We start from the raw sequence: 20,308 nt of genomic DNA on the forward strand, positions 1-20,308 counted from the left end.
TCGAACAAACCGAATCAAAACCATGGATCCAAAACAAGAGACTGACCCACCATGACAATTGAGGGAGTATTTTACTTCCTCATCTTACACCTACTCGCCATGTATCCAGCCTCCTCCCGTGGAGGCGGCACAATACGAAATCAAGTCCAGCATTATTCAAATACTACCATCATTCTATAGACTGACGAACGAGGATCCGTACAAATACTTGGACGAATTTCTTGAGATATGCTCCATAGTAAAAAATCCAAAACTTCTCCGATGATGCCCTCAGGTTGAAACTGTTCCCTTTTTCACTTAAGGACAAAACCAAGCAGTAGTTAAACTCTCTAGATTCCATAACCATTTCAACTTGGGACCATCTTCAGAGAGAATTCCTCAAGAAATACTTTTCAATTGGAAAAACAAATCAAATTAGAAAAGTCATCACTAGTTTTTCCCAATTGGATGGTGAACTTTTTCATATGATATGGAAAAGATTAAGAGACCTTATTCGTAAATGCCCCCACCACGCTGTCTCCAAATGGTAACTTGTTCAGTATTTTTACGACAGTCTATCGGAGAAACACCGACAAATGATCGATGCATCATATGGTGGGACATTCATGCTAAACAGTGAAGATGAGGCTTGGCAGCTCTTTGAAACACTTAGTGAGAACTTCCTGCATCACATGTCTGCCACCTCTAGAGAACAACCCATGTCTCAAGAGAAAAGAGGTGGAATCTATCAGATTAGAAACATTATGGATATCCACAGGTAGATGAGTTGTCCCAAAAATTAGATCGTCTTTTGAATACTGGACACTCTCCGATTCTACCTAACCCCGTCCAAGATATTTGTGCATTATATGCAAGCCCGATCTATTTTGTTGGTGAATGCCCAATCGCACCTCAATTTCCTGAGTTTATGCACGAGCAGGTCTAGCAAGCTCAAACCCAACAAGCTCATAGACCAGAAAATGATCCATACTCAAACATTTATAACCCCAACTGGAGAAACCATCCAAATTTTTCCTGGAGACTACAGCCAGTGGTTGGCCCTACTATACCTAGACCCAATTATCAGGACCCGATATATAGGCATGAACCATACCACCAGTTCCAAAATGCTCCTCAACCGTCTACCATTGATCACAACTCAACTTTTAAGGAGAAGATTTTAAAAGTACTAGAACGATTAAAAGTCAACACCCAAATCCTTAACTCCCACACACAATCCATTGCTAAGCTAGAGATCCAAATAGGTCAACTAGCAACTGCATTCAGTAGGAGGAAAGAAGAAAAATTACCTAGCTAACCTAAGAGCAACCCGAGAGAGCAATTCATAGCTGAGAGCTCAAATGCTCCAGAAATCTTTTATGAACATGCCAAATCAATCATGACTCTCAAAAGTGGAAAGATCATTGAACACATGAGTAAAACCAATGAGACCAACCCTAGACCTCAGACCAAGCCCGAATCACCCAAGAACAAAGAGGACCCAAAAGTAAAGAATGAACCAACTGAACCAAAATCACTTTACTTGCCTAAAGCTCCATTTTTGAGTGCCCTAAAAGTCCCTACTCCTGTGGATAAGAAGGAAGACTCGACGAGATATTAGAATTATTTAAGCAAGCCCAATTAATCTCCCCCTAGATGCAATCAAACAAATCCCAACTTATGCAAAATTTTTGAAGGAATTGTGCACCCAGAAACGTAAATCTCGATCACAATTTTCGAAGAAAGTATGCCTAACCGAACAAGCTAGCTCTGTCTTCCAGCACGCTACCCCTTCAAAGCTTAAAGATCCAGGTGCCCCTATCATTTCTTGCATTATAGGGAACTTTCACATAGAATAAGCTCTCCTGGACCTAGGGGCCAGTGTGAACCTTTTACCTAGCTCGGTATTGAACTTTTTGGGTTCGGAGAACTGAAACCCAGTCGGTCACTTTACAGTTAGCTAATAGATCAATTAAGACACCACATGGGATGATCGAGAATGTTTTGATCAAGGTAGATGAGTTCTATTTTTCAGTTGATTTTTTAATCCTAGATATGAAACTAAGTGGCAATCCAAGGCAAATTCCCATTATCTTAGACAGACCCTTTCTAGCTACGGCAAACGCGTGCATCAATTGTAGGATAGGAGTCATGAATGCATGTTTAGGAATAAAAAACTAAGACTGAATGTGTTTAGTGCATCCCAAGGACCATCAACGAATAGTTACTTCGAAATAGATACATTCGAGAACATTATAGATGAAGCAACATCAATGATTTTTGCCTATGATTTTCGAGACACCCACTTGATGTACTTTGGAGTGGATGACCGTGATATGGAGGGAGGTAGCGAAGAAGTAAACATTCTAGTTGTCATCAAATGCTGAAACTACTCCTTGGACAATCCAGTACGAGCCATTGCCTGCATTAACCAATACACCCACAGCCCCGTCATTAGAATCACCACCTGCACTAGAATTAAAGCCACTTCCGACCGCACTCAAATATACATTCTTAGGATCTAATGACACTCTCCCGGTGATCATTGCATCAGACTTGACCCCGGATCAAGAAGCACAATTGGTTGGTATTCTGAAGGAAAACAAAGAGGCTATCAGCTAGTCCATTGCCAATCTAAAAGGAATTGACCCCTCCATCTGTATGCACCACATTCATTGCGAGGCAGATGCCAAACCCCATCGAGACATGCAGAGACTGAACCCAAACATGCGGGAAGTAGTGAAGAAAGAGGTGGTAAAATGGTTAGATGCTAGAATCATCTACCCCATATCCGACAGTAAATGGGTCAACCCTACCCAAGTAGTACCTAAAAAATCAGCTATTACTGTGGTGGAGAATGAAGAAGGTGAACTACTTTCCACTCGCACACCATCTGATTGGCGAGTGCATTGATTATAGAAAACTAAATACCGTAACTAGGAAGAACCATTTTCCATTACCCCTTATAGATCAAATCCTAGAACGGCTAGCAGGTCAACATTGTTTCTATTTTCTGGATGGTTATTCGGGGTACAATCAGATACCTGTATTCCCGGATGACCAAAAGGAGACCACCTGCACTTGCCCTTATGACACTTTCGCTTTTCGACGTATGCCGTTTGGGCTCTGCAATGCACCCGCTACATTTCAACAGTGCATCTTGGCCATTTTTTCGGATATGGTGGATAAATATCTCGAAATATTCATGGATGATTTCTCCGTATTTAGAATCACTTTTGAGGATTGTCTTCATAACCTCTCCAAAGTCCTTAAGCACTGTACGGAGATAAATTTGATTTTAAGTTGGAAAAAGAATCATTTCATGATTCGAGAAGGAATCGTATTGGGATATTGTTTCCGAAAGGGGGATTAAGGTAGACAGCCAAAATCGAGGTCATTTCAAAACTACCACCACCCACTTCGATTCAACAAATACGATCTTTTCTAGGTCACGTTAAATTTTACAGACGCTTCATCAAAGATTTTAGCAAAATATCGAGACCCTTGTGGAATCTACTAGCCAAGACACGTCATTTGTCTTTAATGAAAAATGTCTACAAGCCTTCCATACATTACGAACAATCTTGACAACAGCACCCATAATAAAGCCCCCTGATTGGTTCTTCCCATTTGAAATCATGTATGACACTTCCGATTTCGCAATAGGAGCCGTCTTAGGTCAAAGAATCAACAAGGAGCCACATGTGATCTATTACGCTAGAAAAACTCTATCCGATGCCCAATTAAACTACACCACGACAGAAAAAGAGCTACTAGCGGTGGTATTCGCCCTTGATAAATTTTATTCATATCTATTAGGGTCTAAGATTCTAGTGTATTCTGATCACGCAGCTCTGAAACATCTGCTCTCAGAGAAAGATACTAAACCACGATTGATCAGACGGATCCTTCTGCTTCAAAAATTTGATTTAGAAATCCGAGACAAGAAAGATTCCGAAAATGTGGTCGCTGATCACATTTCTAAAATTTTAGTTGATCATAGGATGGATACAGATGAAGTCAAAGAAAAATTTTCTGACGAACTTTTTACAATCTCCTCTAACCAAATCCCATTGTTTACTCACATTATTAACTATTTGGCAACAGGACAAGTTTCTCTCCATTGGACAAAACAAGAGAAAGATCGATCCTTCTCATAGGTCAAATATTATTATTGAGAGGAATCTGAATTATTCAAGCATTGTCCTGACCAAGTGATTCGACGCTGTATCCCTGAGAGTGAGTATCGAAGTATACTTACCTTTTGCCGCTCTCATGCATGCGGGAGACATTTCAGTGGAAAGAGAACAGCCGTGAAAAAGTTACAAAGTGGGTTTTACTGGCCGACATTGTTTAAAGATGCACATAAATTTTGCCTTGAGTGCTTGCACTGACAGCAGACGGGAACATTTCTAGAAAAAACATGATGTCCTTATCCCCTATTTTAGTCGTGGAAGTTTTTGATATTTGGAGAATCGATTTTATAGGCCCCTTTCTTCCATCTTACGGATACGAATACATTTTGGTTGCGATAGATTACGTATCTAAATGGGTTGAGGCTATGACAACCAGGACAAATAATCATAAGGTGGTAATGAAATTCATCCAACAGAACATCTTAAATTGATTCAATTGTCCAAGAGCCATTATTAGTGACGGAGGTGCACACTTCACGAATAGCACTTTGAAAGCTTAATGAAGAAATATGGAATTACTCACAAAGTTGCCACACCATACCACCCCCAAACTAGTGGCCAAGTGAAAGTCTCCAATAAAGAGATCAAACAAATTCTCGAGAAGACGGTTAGGCCGGATCGAAAAGATTGGTCTGGACGATTAGACGATACATTATGGGCCTACCGTACTGCATACGGGATCCCAATAGGAATGTCTTCTTTCCGGCTCATTTTTGAAAGAGCCTGCCATCTGCCGATAGGGCTAGAACACCGTGCATTTTAGGCTATAAAGTAATTCAATTTCGACATAAAAAATGCAGGTAATAATAAAAGATTACAATTGAACGAATTAGAAGAGCTACGCAATGAAGCATACGAGAGTTCGCGAATTTATAAGGCTCGAACTAAGGCTTATCATGATAAATACATTTCACGAAAAATGTTCGAACCTAATCAAAAAGTATGGCTTTATAATTCGAGGTTGCGACTATTTCCTGAAAAATTCTGTTCATATTGGAATGGACCATATGTCGTAACTCAGGTGTTTCCTCATGGAACAATTGAAATCAAAGATCCTAAACAGGAAAACACCTTCAAAAAAAATGACCAACGATTGAAATATTATGTGAATGAAATCATAGATGGCGAGCAAGTTGACTCAATTGAATTACAGCATCCAGTCTATAATTGAACTTTAGCTTGATCTAACTGAAGACCTTAAACTTAGTGCTTGTTGGGAAGCAACCCATATTTTATTTTTCAGTTATCCAGATTTTTTTTTTATTTTGTAGAAATCTAATAAGGACAACTAGCTAAGTTGAGGAGAGAATCATCAACATCTAATGAGGGCTCTTGGAAAACATGAAAGAACCTGCAAACAACAGCAAATCAGGTGGTATCCCTCCTTTTGCATTTTTTTTCCTTCCATTAGGGACAATGAAAATTAAGTTGGAGAATAACTAATTTAATTAAATCCTCGAGTATGATCAGAAATAATTAGTTTTATGTATCTGAATGTTATCTCGATTTGAAGTTAACTAGGCACCCTAATCAATGAGTGATTAATGGTCTAGATAATTTTAAAAATATTGAGGAAGAAATTATTAAGAACACCCAATTAATGGAAGAATTTAGACCAGACTAAATTTTGGAGTGATTCTAAAATCCTCTTCCCACCATCTCAATGAAGAATCTGCTTCATGGAGGTATGGGTGGAAAGATCGAGGTATGCAAAAAAAAAATTTATTGTAAAAAAAGATAAAATAAAAAAAGATTTAGCATTGTCTCGGTGAGTAACCGGACCCCTTTGCTTGAGTAAGCATTTTAGTTCGCGTCAAAAAGTAGGGATGCTAAAAGATTGTTATAGAGTCTGTCTCACCTCGTAACTTTTTTTGGACTCAAATCAGTAAGCCTGAGGGGTGTTCTACACCTATTACCCTAAAGCCAACTGGGTTGGGAGTCATTGACTGAAAGCTTGCTACAAGGATCAGCTAGAAAGCTCAAGAGGCTAAAACATTGCACTACATTCTTTTTGAAAAAAAAAAGAAAGAAAAAAAAATAGATAATAAGGGGACTAAATTGTAATAAGACAATAAACCCTGCTCACATCAAATTAGAGGACTTAAAGAGTAGAGTGAAAAGTTGGCAAAAGAAGATCTCTAAAAATTTAATGACTAATACTCAACCACTAATTGAATCGAATTGATAATCTAATGAAGTACCTTTTTAATGGTCTAACCAGATATCCACTACAGTTAGGAATGTCTAGAATAACTTTCGATTCAAGAATAATTTGGTGCACAATGCTAATTATCTATTTTACTCGACGACGAGTAAAGTTCAAGTTGGGGGTTGTGATAGAATATTTAATTTAAGTCCTTAGAAACACTAAATATTATAATAATTGATGTTATTTTATTAAAATTTGATGCTCTCTAGTCTATTTTGTAAGTGATGGAGAGTTTGGATTCATATGATTCAAATTGGACTCCAATCAGATCAGATTTGAGTGAACCAGGCAACCAGCTCCCATTCCAGTGTGAACGCGACTTAAAGATCAAGGATCAAGAAGCAGCCTCTCCAATCAAGGGCCCAAATTAAAAGATAAATGAAACCAAATGTGAACACGACTTAAATCTCAAAGGCTCAGATTAAAAGATCTCTTCATAAAGATCCAAGGATCCTTATTCACGCTCCCATCTCTTTTTTCATAAAATCCTAGCCTCCCCACTCTATAAATAAAATCCCAAGGCCCCCATCTTCTTCAATCAAGCCAACTCTAAGTTCTCTTCAAGCTTTTCTCTCTCTCTCTCCTTCTTTCTCTTCTCCATAAGTCTAGGGGAGGTACTAACCCTAGCACGACACCATATTCCTCCATAAATCCCTTTTCCACATCCCAAGAAATTTAAGAGAGGTCTTAATCCTAGTGCCGCTATTCTTTCTCTTCCACATATCCTCTTCCATCTATCTTTCTTCTTTGGACTTCCTAGACCAAGCCTTCCAACCATCCTGCCGCTGTCTACATGGAGGAAGATAAAGGATTCAAGGAGATATATCCACTATCAGACGCAACTAGAAGATCAACTTGATTTCGTTGTTCTTATATCGAACTTTTGTTTCTTTTCCATTGTATGTTTTTTTTATTTAATCAATGAAAAATATTTTTATTGCAATCTCTTTGTTTCTTTCTTAGTTTCTTGCAATCTATTATTTTTTTTATTTATTTTATTTATATTTTCAAAATAATCGGCCTGAGATCCCTGTAGATACGATCCTGACTCACCTTATCTACAATGTAGTGAGTACGATTAATTTTAGTATGCTACAACACTCATCAAAACTCATGATACAGGTCATAATGAAGATACTAATGTATTAAGTATCAGATGGTATCGTAGCACACGAGGCTTCCACCACAACAGAGTCGGAAGAGGGTCAGATGAACACAGCCCTTCCCCCCACACGTAGAGATGTTGTTTTCGTGTTTTGAACTCATGATACATAGGTCACAATGGAGCAACTTCATCATTATGATAACACTCGCCCTCTCCTAATGTATTTAAGTATAAAAACCAAAACTCATTCAATCAAGCACAAATTAGCAAGACTAAGTACATAATAGTATAGAATTAATTATATGTCCTCGTTCAGTATCACAAGAGTATAAAATCGATAACCATCTAAGAGAGAACTCTTCTAAATATATTTCATTTTATTTTATTTAATTACTCATCTAAGCAATAAAAAACTAGTGTAAGCATATGTGATTCTAATGAGCTATGACAACAAATGTCACTTTAATTCATTTTATAACCTACCAAATTAACCAAAAACCTATCTAGATAAAAAAAAACATTTTACTTGATTATCCGATTTTAATATTTCATTTTCTTTCTAAAAATAAAAAACATTAAGTGAGAAAAATTATTGAAACACAATGCTTGCTAATTAGTACAGAAATTCAAAGACAGAAACAAAGAAAATATTAAACATATATGAGTCAGTTAACCAAAAAAAGGTAGTTTCCATTATTTTTGGCCAAAACTAGTTGACTCGAACAAAACTAATCAAAACTGACCAAAATTTGCCAAAACCAGCCGAAACCAATCCATTTTAGCCAAAACTTGAAACTTCCATAACTATAAATCCAAGAGATGAACTGACATGAAATGAAAATATAATAACATAACATGCTCCAACTTAGATCATAACAGACATATGATAAAAAGTTTTTGAATGGATAGTGATAGCATGTACACATAAGAAGGATGCAATGGAAGACCTTTCTAGCGCTGAGAAGACATTCTGAACCTACATAAAAAATAAATAATAAATAAGAAAAATTACAGCACATCTTTAATGAACCAAATAGAAACACATAATGGGACAAAATTCATCATTATGAATTTAAAAAAAATATATTCAACATAATAAAGTTGAGAATATATTCAAAATTATAGCTCATAATTGAACTGAAAAAAAATAAAATACTCATAAACTCTTACTTCAAACAATGCACAAAGAATATCAGAATTTGATTCTTCTAGAATTTATAATTAGATGGAAACACCACACCAGCAAAGAGTTAACGGGAAAAAATGACTTACGTATATGGACCAGCACATACATCTGCATCCACACTACAGATAACAATCAATTCAAAAACATGATGAGCTAGCTAACCTAATCTCATATATTCTAAAGCAGTATTTGCTTTAGAAAGACCAAAAGGATTGATGTACAATGAAACTCTCAATCAGCAAAAGGATTGATCTGATCTTTCTGCTTGGATCTGAAACTTCCAGATCTCTGGTGCTGAAAATCAGCAAGAGGAAGGCAAAACAAACCAGAGGCAATTTCATTCAAAGAAAACCAAAGATAAGATGGCACTAACAACTTACATAAGATCCCTATGCTGAGATCAATTAGATTGTGAACTTCAGATCTCGATTGAAAGAGCCAATCCGTGGATCATGATATCTAAACCAATCATTCCATCTAAATATCAATCCATGTGAATGGTGTCTGGATGGAGCGCATTTATCCAACTCACACTATACTCAGCCTTCATAATCCTTGTGATAAAATTTCATCATAATGCTTCACTTGAAATTCAATCATACAAGAAAAGGGAGTTCAAAGAAGAGATGAAAAATTGAAATGAACAGTTATCTAAATTGTAGCAGCAATTTTTGGATGTATAGCCATATTCAATTCAAAATCATTAAACTCAATCTAGTACGACATGGGCATAGAATTGTTGCTTGATTCTAACAATGAAATAATTTATTTCAATTTGTCACCACTAGAGTGGTGGTTATGATGGTGGAGGAATCTAGGGCCAAGGCCCAATAGTGGCAATTATGCCAATGGCTTGAGGAGCACTTAAAAGGACCATGCAAGCGTATATTTAGTTCCATATCAGCTCTGCATTGGATAAATCTTGGATACTTATATAGGGCCAAAGAACTGAAATAACACCTTCTGGCTAGTGTTTTTGGGTGAGGTTTTACGTTGTTACAAATGATATCAAAGCAGATCTATAGCCCATGTAGATTAAGGATATTGTAGCACAAGCCCAATCGGATTGACCACAAGCTGATTATGGCGTTCGTGATTGAATGTAGTACTTGTGATTAAATTTGAATGGATTTGAACTCTTAGCCTGGCAAGCCTAGGGCTTAAATGGAGAAAGTATATCAAATCCCGTGTGGGCATGTATGCATTCTCACATTGACTATACATTGATTAGATATTGGCAAATGATACAGGCTAAGGAACCTAAACAACACCTTCCTATTAGCCTTTTTGGGTGAGGTTCCAGGTTATTACAGAGTTCTACAACTTGCAGCTATTATAGTTGCAACCAAAGTTTTAAATCCCGTGAGACGGGGCTGTCTCGATTTTTCTATGGAACGGGACGCACCGCCGTCCTGCTCCGTCCCGACGCTTGGGACAGAGGATACCCAAAGCATCCCAATTGAGATGCGAGGACACTAGCGGAATGGTCCTGTCCTGACACATGGGATGGTACCCTATCCCGATGTTTCGCAGGACATCCCGCTGGGATCTGAATCTTTGATTGCAACCAATTTAGTTATACTAATAAATCTATTAATGAATTGTTACAAACTAGTTCATGATAAGAAAAATTATCATATTTATATTATAAAATCCAAGGATTGAAGTCCCAATCCATAGCAAGCAAAAAGGATTAGATGGGCCGAGCCAGCATTTTTCCTTGGGAGGCCAACAAAAAACACATTAAATTTAATAATTTGAGCTAAAAGCAAAATAAAGTCTAATCATAGTATTTTGTCATATAGGAGAAAGTTGACATTCCTATTCCAGCATATGTATTCAGAGGAAAAAAAAACAAACATATATTATATTAAATTCCTATGCATTGTTTAATGATGTTGAATAAGTATCTATTTATAAGTCTATGAGAACATACTTTGAAATATTAATTGTTCCAAACAACTCTATGGTTTAATGCCAAGGTGAACAAATGTTATTAAAAAAATATTCAAAATTTTAAGCTAATATGTAGTTTATTAAATAAACAATAAAAGATCAAATATAAAAGATAAAACTCCTAAATTACAAAATGTTACCAGTCATATATATGAGACAAGAGGGAACTTGTCTTTTTCTAGTAGTTTGGACCTCAGTAGAAGACCAAAAGCAAAATTCCTCTTGGCTTGGTATATGATAGTTTCTTAATGTCCATATTTATTTTAAATAAGAAAATTATACCTATTGACGGCTCATCAATTTATTTTCCAGATTATATTCCAGATATGAAGGAGTCAGTTTAGGGATATTATTTCAATTTATTTTTCAGATTATGTTCCACATTTGAAGGAGTCGGTTTAGGGATATCATTTCCTATTTTCTTTCCTAATTTTTAGCTTCCTAATTTCTTGTAATTATTTCATGATTTCTAGCTTCCTAATTTCTTGTAATTTACCAAATTCTAAGGTCTAGATTTAGGTAATTTTTCTTGTATATAATAGGTACCAAGAAATTGGAATAATATAGAATAGAGAATTTCTTTTACTCTCTGCTTTAATGGTATCAGAGCCAAGGTTCCTCTGATCATTGTTTTATGGCTAAAACGGTCAAGGCTGATGCAACCCAAGAAGGTTCCTCAGAGGTATCATCTGAACCCTCCAAAAATATGCCATCATCTGTGGTTCCTGCTGTTGGGGATACTCATTCTCTCCAAATAACCCAGCACCAACTCAAATGGGACCAATTTTCTTGAATGGTCTCAATCGATTATGCTGGTAATTCGAGGCAAAGGCAAATTCGGCTACTTGACAGGTACAATGACAACACCTGAGGAAGGAGAAGCAGGCTAATCAGAAAATTCTATGATTATGGCTTGGTTGATTAATTCCATGGAACCTAAGATCGGCCGAACATATTTATTCTACAAGATAGCAAAGGAGATATAGGATATGGCGCATGAAATGTACTCAGATCTGGAGAACTCAGCACAGTGTTTTGAGATTAGATCTACCTTAAAAAACACAAAACAAAGTAATCTTTCAGTGATAGAGTATTTCAATATTTTGACTGAATTATGGCAGGAGATGGATATGTTTTATGAAATAAATTGGCATTGTGCTGAAGACAGCTTGAAATATAAGCAAATGCTTGAAAAAGAACGGGTATTTGATTTTCTCCATGGTTTAAACAAGGAGTTAGATGAGGTACAAGGACGGCTGTTGGAAACTAAACCATTTCCAAACATTAGAGAGACATTTGCAGAGGTGAGATGGGAAGAAAGCAAGAAATGTGTCATGCTAAGAGGAAGTAAAGAAATCATCTTGGATAATCTGTCTCAAAGCTCTGCCCTTGTTTCAAAAAATTATGAACCTGCTAGTTCTGCAGATCAGCATGGAAATCGAAAGAATCATAGAGCCTGGTGTGATCATTGTCAACGTCCATATCATACTAGAGAAACATACTGGAAGATACATGAAAAATCAGCTAATTGGAAGCCATGCAAACAAGGCGAACAGCGCAAAGGATTCCAGGCTGCTTCAGAGGAAAACAAAGCAGGAGGATCAGTTTTTAACAAGGAGCAGCTTGAACAACTGCACGCCCTTCTTGCCCAAGCCCAAGCATCTCAACAGAATGCATCTGTTCCAGTTTCAAACTGTTCTATATTATAAAATGATACAAAATCAATTTCATACATCAATTCAAATTCTTCGAACGGATAATGGTTGGGAATATTTCAATTCAATCCTTGGCAATTACTTTAAAGAAAATGGGATTTTCTAGCAAAGTTCTTTTGTCAAAACCCCTCAACAAAATGGTATTGCTGAACATAAAAATCGCCATCTATTGGAGGTTGCTCATGCTCTTATGTTTATACCCATGTTCCTAAACAGTTTTGGGGTGAGGCTGTCTACTTGATAAACCGACTTCCATCCAGAGTCCTCAACTTTAAAACACCTTTGAGTATCCTACTTGAGTCGTATCCCCAAACCCGGTTGTTCACCTCCTTGTCTCCAAAAGTCTTTGGCTGTGCGTCCTTTGTCCATAATATCAGTCCTAATTGTGAAAAGTTAGATCCTAGAGCCATAAAATGCATCTTTGTTGGGTATTCTCCAAATCAGAAGGGATACAAATGCTACTGTCCAACCACAAAAAAAATTATTTGTTTCCCTAGATGTCTCTTTTCTTGAAGACCAACCTTTCTACCCAAACCCCACTCTTCAGGGAGAGACATTAGGAGAGAGAGGCTTTGGGATTGTCCTATTCCTCTTCCTGTAGTTTCTGCCATACCCGAAACACCAATAAATAAAAATCATACAATTGTGTCATCAACAGGGTTTGATTTGGAAATAGGGGGAGATTCAAATGGGCTTAGTCAACAACAATCAAAGCTTCATGTTTATTCACGAAGGGACAAAAAGCCTCAAGAAGTGCAAGCTTTCATGCATCAGCCGTATTGCCAAGAGTCCAATCCACAAGTAAATACACAAACTGAAACTGAAGCTGTTGATACCAATGATACTTCGAACTTGCCACAAATGGAGTCTCAACCTAATGATTTGGACATTCCTGTAACTCTCAAAAAAAGGGTTAGAGCATGCACACAACATCCCATTTCCAACTACCTATCTTACTGCCGATTGTCATCGACATTCCGAGCTTTGATAGAAAAGGTTGAAAAGAATGAAATTCCAAAAAATATTCAAGAAGCTCTTGAAAAACCAGAATGGAAGGCTGCTGTACTTGAAGAAATGAGAGCCTTAAAAAGGAATAAAACTTAGGATGTAGTAGAGTTACCTGAAGGTAAGAGTTCTGTAGGGTGTAAATGGGTGTTTACCATTAAGTGTAAGTTAGATGGTGAAATAGAGAGACACAAGGCTCGTCTGGTTGCAAAAAGATTCACTTAGACTTTTGGGGTGGACTACATGGAAACGTTTGCCTCAGTTGCAAAATTAAATACTATAAGGGTGTTACTATCACTAGCAGCTAATCTTGACCGGGCACTACATCAAATGGATGTAAAAAATGCCTTCCTCAATGAGAAGCATGATAAGGAGGTTTACATGGATTTGCCTCCAGATTTTGAAGGGGCAAATAGTGATAGGAGAGTGTGTAGGTTGAAGAAGTCACTATATAGATTAAAACTATGGTTTGCTGTACCGGGCCGAACCATCCGGTACGGGGCGTACCGAGCCGGATCGATCCTTTACCGGTCCGGTTCGGGCATGTTTTTCGAAAAACAACCCCGAACCGCACCGAACCGCCCGGTTCAATGCGGTTCGTGCCCATACCGCCCGGAACCGAGCGGTATAGCTCGGTTCGCCGTCGGTTCGGGGTGAACCAAACCGTACAGCCCAGGGGTTCACATGGGGGTGGGGGGGAGGGGGGAAGGTGGGGGCCTTTTCATGTGGTGGGGGGGAGGGAGGGGGGAGAGATAGGCGTGGCCCACTTCACATGGGGGGAGGGCCTGGTGCTTTAATAAGCACCAGATCTTCGGTGTTCTTTGAGAGTTCTCAAAGAACACCCATGGCCGTGGGCAACTTAATCGTTGAGACCTCCAAAAAATTAGAAAAGAAGGCAAAATTTCGTGAAATTGGAGTGATTTGAGAAGAGGCTGATCTTTGACCGGAGGTAAGATAATCTGTTATTTTGTTAGTAAATATTTTTTTTTATTTTTGTTGTTAGAAATAGGATAAAAATGAGGTAAAATAAAAATAGAAGAAAATCACGCCAAAATCTTATGATTTTGGTATGATTTAATTATATGTGATAGATCTTTGGAAGATCTACACGATGACACCAAATTGTTAATTTTTGTTAATTATATATTTTTTAAATATTTTTAAATATTTATTTATTTAAAAATTAAAAAAAAATAAATTTTAGGAAAAAAAATTAGAGTTTGGGAATCATGTTTAGAATGATTCAAGCTACTTAAATCTAATTTTAAATTTTTTTTCAAATATTTGAAATTAAAAAATTATTTTTTTAATAATTTAAATTAAAAAATTTAATTATAAAATAAAAAATATATAAAAATAGTGTTATATTTTAGTTAATTTAAAAATATTATTTGAAACATATAACATATTTATTTTGAATTTATAAATTTTAAAATAATTATTAAAATTATTTTAAAATTATATATAATTATTTTAATTATCATTAAACTATCGTGTTTTGTTATACTTGCATATATTTTAATTATATATATATATATATACTGAGGACGATCTTGCACGTGGAGTAGGATCCATAGATGTATCTGGATCATCCTCGCATTATGGATCCTATTATCCACAACCACCTTATGATCCATATACATATGGTGCATCCGAGGCATCTTCTAGTGGTTACTACCCTATGCAGCCTGGAGCATCTTATGGATCAGATTTTGCTACTGACATATTTGGATAGACTCCTCCACAACAGTACCATCATCTCAAGGATACTTCTCAGAATCAAAATTTTAGCGAGAGGTCTGAAATGTCTTACAATCCAGAGAGGATGCCTTATGGGATGATGAATATTCGAGAGTATGATGCAGCTTGGCTAGAGGATTGAACTGATATCCCTTCAGACTATGTTGATGATCCAGACATCTACGAGCATCACAGACACTCGACAAGAAATTAAATGCGGAGTACATCTTAGGTTCGTATATCAGTTATTGCGCTTTGTACTTAAATATTTAGATACATTTTAATGCGTATTTTATATATTTTTTCTTTAGTTTTAAGATGACATAGTTGAAATATAATGTAAATAAATATATGTTTGAAATTTTGGATCAAAAGTCTTTGTACCGCAACCTAACTCCAAATTGAACCCAAATATGTCAATAATATGCAATATAATGCCATATTGAGGTTGTATTTATCAATTATTAACTTCAAAAATCCAAAAAAAAAATTGAAAATCGAAAAAAATATTGTGTACCGGTACCGGACCGATATGCCTAGGCGTACCGTGTGTCGGTACGGTACGATACCGGTACCATACCGGTCCGACACCGGCACACCGTCCGGTATCGGTACAGCGAACCTTGATTAAAACAATCGCCGAAGGCTTGGTTTGATTGTTTTGCAAAGACAATAAAGAGGCATGGTTACCACCAGGGACAAACCGATCATATTCTCTTTTTCAAACATTCACAAGATGGAAAGAAAGCTATCTTGATCGTGTACGTGGATGACATTATATTAACCAGAGACGATATGAAAGAAATGGAGAGGTTGAAGAAAATTCTAAGAAATGAATTTGAAATGAAAGACCTTCGGCAACTTAGATACTTCTTAGGGATGGAAGTGGCAAGAAGCAAGAGAGGTATCTTATCTCCCAAAGAAATATACAGTAGACCTATTGAAAGAAACAGGAATGCTCGGTTGCAAGCCTGCCGAAACACCCATAGATCTGAACATGAAGTTTGGAAAAGCAACGAATGAAATTCCAGTAGATAGTACATATCAACGACTGGTGGGAAGATTGATATACTTGTCTTAAACAAGACCAGATATTGCATTTGCAGTTAGTAAGCCAGTACAAGCATTCTCCGGTTGAAGAGCATCTTAAAGCAATCTATCGAATCTTACGGTATCTAAAAACTGCATCAGGTAAAGCCTTATTTTTTATGAAAAATGAGAGCTGAGAAATGTGGAGGCATTTACCAATGCAGATTGAGCAGGTTCAGTAGAGGATAGGAGATCCACATCAGATTATTGTACAAAGGTTTGGGGGAACTTGGTTACTGGGAGAAGCAAAAAGTAGTCTGCTGTAGCCCGTAGCAATGCAGAGGCAGAATTTAGAGCTCTTGCACAGGAAGCTTGTGATTAAAGAGACTAATGGAAGAATTGAAAATGCCTAATATGGGTTTTATGAAGCTATATTGTGACAATAAGACCGCAATAAGTATTGCGCATAATCGGTTCATCATGACCGAACAAAGCAAGTTGAGGTAGACCGGCACTTTATCAAAAAGAAGATTGAAGATGGGATAATTTGCATGACATATGTGCCTACAAAACAGCAGATAGCAGATGTGCTAACAAAAGGGCTGCCTAGATCAAATTTTGAAGTGCTAGTAGACAAACTGAGAATGACCAACATCTATTCACTAGCTTGAGGGGGAGTGTTAACAGCTTATCAATTTATTTTTCAGATTATGTTCCCGATTTGAAGGAGTCAGTTTAGGGATATTATTTCAATTTATTTTCCAGATTATATTCCACATTCGAAGGAGTCAGTTTAGGGATATCATTTCCTATTTTCTTTCCTGATTTTTAGCTTCCTAATTTCTTGTAATGATTTTCTGATTTCTGGCTTCCTAATTTCTTGTAATTTACCAAATTTTAAGGTTTGGATTTAGATAATTTTTCTTGTATATAATAGGTACCAAGAAATTGGAATAATATAGAACAGAGAATTTCTTTTATTCTCTGCTTTCAATACCTTACATTAACAATCCATAACTTCCATGTAGGTAGCCAAACTAGCAACTAGACCACTTTATTTTAGGGAGAGGGAAGTTGCAAAACAAAATTTTGGAACCAAACAAGTAATCCCCATGATTTTGGGGAGAACATTCTTTAAGTTTATTTCTTTTAGATGTTAAATCCATATAATCTAAAAGGAAAACTTAAAATTTAAGGGGGCCCATGGCAATTGTATATGGCTTCATCCCATGATCATACCGATAGAGAACTAGGTATTAGAATGCACCTATTACCATGATACATATGAAACCAAGGTGTTATAGTCTATATTGTTTGGCGCCAAGCATACAAATTGGCAATTGCAAGTTCCATCCAGTATCAGTCAGTATCAAGTCAAAAGCAATTGTGCTACTTTTTCTTTTCCATTTTGGGTTTTTGAATAAGAGGAGCAAAAGGGATGAAGAAAGAGAGTTCTTCCACTCCCTTTCATATTCAGATTTGACAGACTCATGTAGATCAAAACAATTCCGCTCACAATCATGCTTTTACATGATCGACTACTCAACTCCTTTTTTCCATGTGAAAAAGGTCAAAGATTAAAAAAGGAGAATTTCTACCTTCCTTTTCCCATTTGGCATGAATTTGGGGTATACTTCAGGTTGAGTGTCAACCTACAATGCCATGTAATCTGGGCAATCCATTATATATGCAGAAACATCTCTAAATATAGAGAATCTTTTAACAAATATACATTTTTTCCTCTAAGATTGTTGTAGTTTTACAACTATTACATCATAAATTTTAATCAAATGATATATGAAATGTGCAAATTATTTTAAATCTATGCTATACATAAAGCATGAAAAAAATTTCAATCCAAAACAGATCATGCACTTGAATCTAAATAAAAAATCCCAACCATCTAAATTGCTATCTACGAACTCCTAAAATGACAAATTTTAAAAATTACTAAATTGTAGCTAAAACTTTTAGCCACTTTTTGAGAAAGAAAACATATGAACTTTGTTAAAGGCTATGAGATATTAATCATAGACCTCCTAAAGTCCTAATGAGTCCGAGATTTTCAAATCTGATATTTTCATGGAAAGAAATGAATTTCCAGAAACCAAAAGAAAATCGTTACTGAATTACAGTTACAGCTTTTGGCCCTTTTTTGACCCAGAAACCATTAGAAATTAGAATTCCACCAAGGTTTGTGAGATATGAATCGTAGGTTTCATAAAGACCTTTCCAATAAATCCAAGATCACAATCCAATATTTTTGCGAAATTTTACACCTTAATGGAGTAACCTAACCTTGTGCAATGCGACAATTATATGTCAAACATTTTGTTTTCAAAAGTATAATTTTAATATGGATGTCGCAAGTAAGATATCAATATAATTTTGGTGAGTTTTCATAAGTCATAATGAATTAAAACTTTAATTATCTTTCCTCTTCTACATGTACAGTTGCACATAAACTTTTATCAGTAAATTTACAATTACAAAAAAAATAACACATCTACGTAATTTAAAGGCAAAAACTAAGTGCACAAAGAAAATGTGCTTCATTCATCAAAACAAATTTTCTCTCAGTATGTTATAGTGTAAGAAAACTGAAAGCAAGAAGGAAAAAAAAACTCTACACTGGCAAAACGCCAGAGATACTAACAACATCAGCACCATAAATACTCCATGTGCTAACCCCATAATTGCCATAACCCTCATACAATCCTAAAACAACATAAAACCACTAAAAAACAAAAATGCACCAGTTCAGTACCATAATGCTATAACCAAGGATGAAAATCAAGCAAACTGTATCAAAACACCCAGTTAGTGCCAAATTGAGGATGGTTTAGTCCTATCCCCGCAAGTTCAGGGGTAGATCCATGCAAACTGCCCACAAACCACTTAAGGATCGAGCAGTTCTGACTGAACCAAGCCTAAATAGCTCAATGCAACACTGCTCAATACCCACTGAGGCCTCAAAAATACACCCCATTCTCCCTCTTTGACCATTAGGTTGGATTGGCCTGGAAAGCAAGGCAGCACCCTTGCACTATAAAGCCAGCATTTGGCCTCCAAAACCATGGTTTTGAGCTTGCAAAGACAAATCCCCAAGGTCCATGTCTTATCTCCACCATTTTTTATTTTTTTGAAAAAAATCTAAGCATAAACTGTGCTAAAATAGCTAAAATAAATAAAAGAGAAACTCTATCTTTTTTTTTTTTTTTTTTTTGGAGAATAGATCTTTGAAGAATTCATTCTTTAGAAAATTATTTGGTGTTGAAAGAGTAGGATTTTGGGGTTTTTATAGTTAATCCCAAAACCTACACCCAATATCCATTTAGTCCAACATTAATCCTATCAAATGGTGTTTGTTCGGATTGATTTTCAGATATGATGTGGGGCATGGTGATTCTATAACCATACTAAATTAATTTTTCTTGCTTTTATTTATCTAAAATTAAGTTTATTAAAAATATTTTAAAAATAATATGTTACATTTAAAAAAAGTTGGTAGATTATTTGCACGTGTCATGTGTACATGCTACAAAATTTAAACAAAAAAAGGATCAATTAGAATGCTCAGGCTCTCCTAATCCTCTGTTTGATATGAAGAATGGATTGAAGGAAGGATGGATGGAGGAGGAAGCATGGACAGGGGAGAGGATAGATGAATCTTCTATCCATCCTTTCATATGCTTAGTTAAACATGAAAGGATGGATGAAAATAATCCCCTCTTCTATTTGGTATAGGAGAAAAGAAAGAGAGAATGAATGATATTTATGTAACATATTTACTAAACTATCCTTAGATAAAAATATTATTATTATCAATTTATAACACTTATTTATACTAAAAAAATAAACAAGATATAAACTTATAATCATTATAATCTATAATTATATAAAAATATATAAATATTTAATTTAAATTAATAAATAATTTTATAAATTAATATTAATGAATAAATTATATATATCAATTATATAAATAACAAATTATTTTATAATTTAATTTAAATAGTTAATATTATACAAATAGTTAATTAAAAAATAGTATATAAAAATAGAGAAATAGAAAATAATTCTAATTATTTAATTATATACTAAAATTAAAATAATTAGTAATAAAATTTAATAGTATATGATTAATAGTACACATAAAAATATATATAAATAATATGAACGAAAAAA

At 35.7% G+C, this 20,308-nt stretch overlaps 1 protein-coding gene across 2 annotated transcripts in view; it reads right to left on the reverse strand.

The window, feature by feature from the left end:
- Nucleotides 1-20,308, reverse strand: part of LOC105061538 (uncharacterized) — a 63,666-nt gene that overhangs the window by 13,740 nt on the left and 29,618 nt on the right. For both annotated transcript variants that reach the window (XM_010945619.4, XM_010945617.4), the window contains exon 5: nt 8,437-8,465. In XM_010945619.4, the coding sequence (XP_010943921.1) occupies nt 8,437-8,465 (29 nt within the window). The remainder of the gene's footprint in view (nt 1-8,436; nt 8,466-20,308) is intronic.

The sequence above is a fragment of the Elaeis guineensis genome, chromosome 11 (assembly GCF_000442705.2).
Source record: "Elaeis guineensis isolate ETL-2024a chromosome 11, EG11, whole genome shotgun sequence".
In the NCBI taxonomy this organism is placed as follows: domain Eukaryota; kingdom Viridiplantae; phylum Streptophyta; class Magnoliopsida; order Arecales; family Arecaceae; genus Elaeis; species Elaeis guineensis.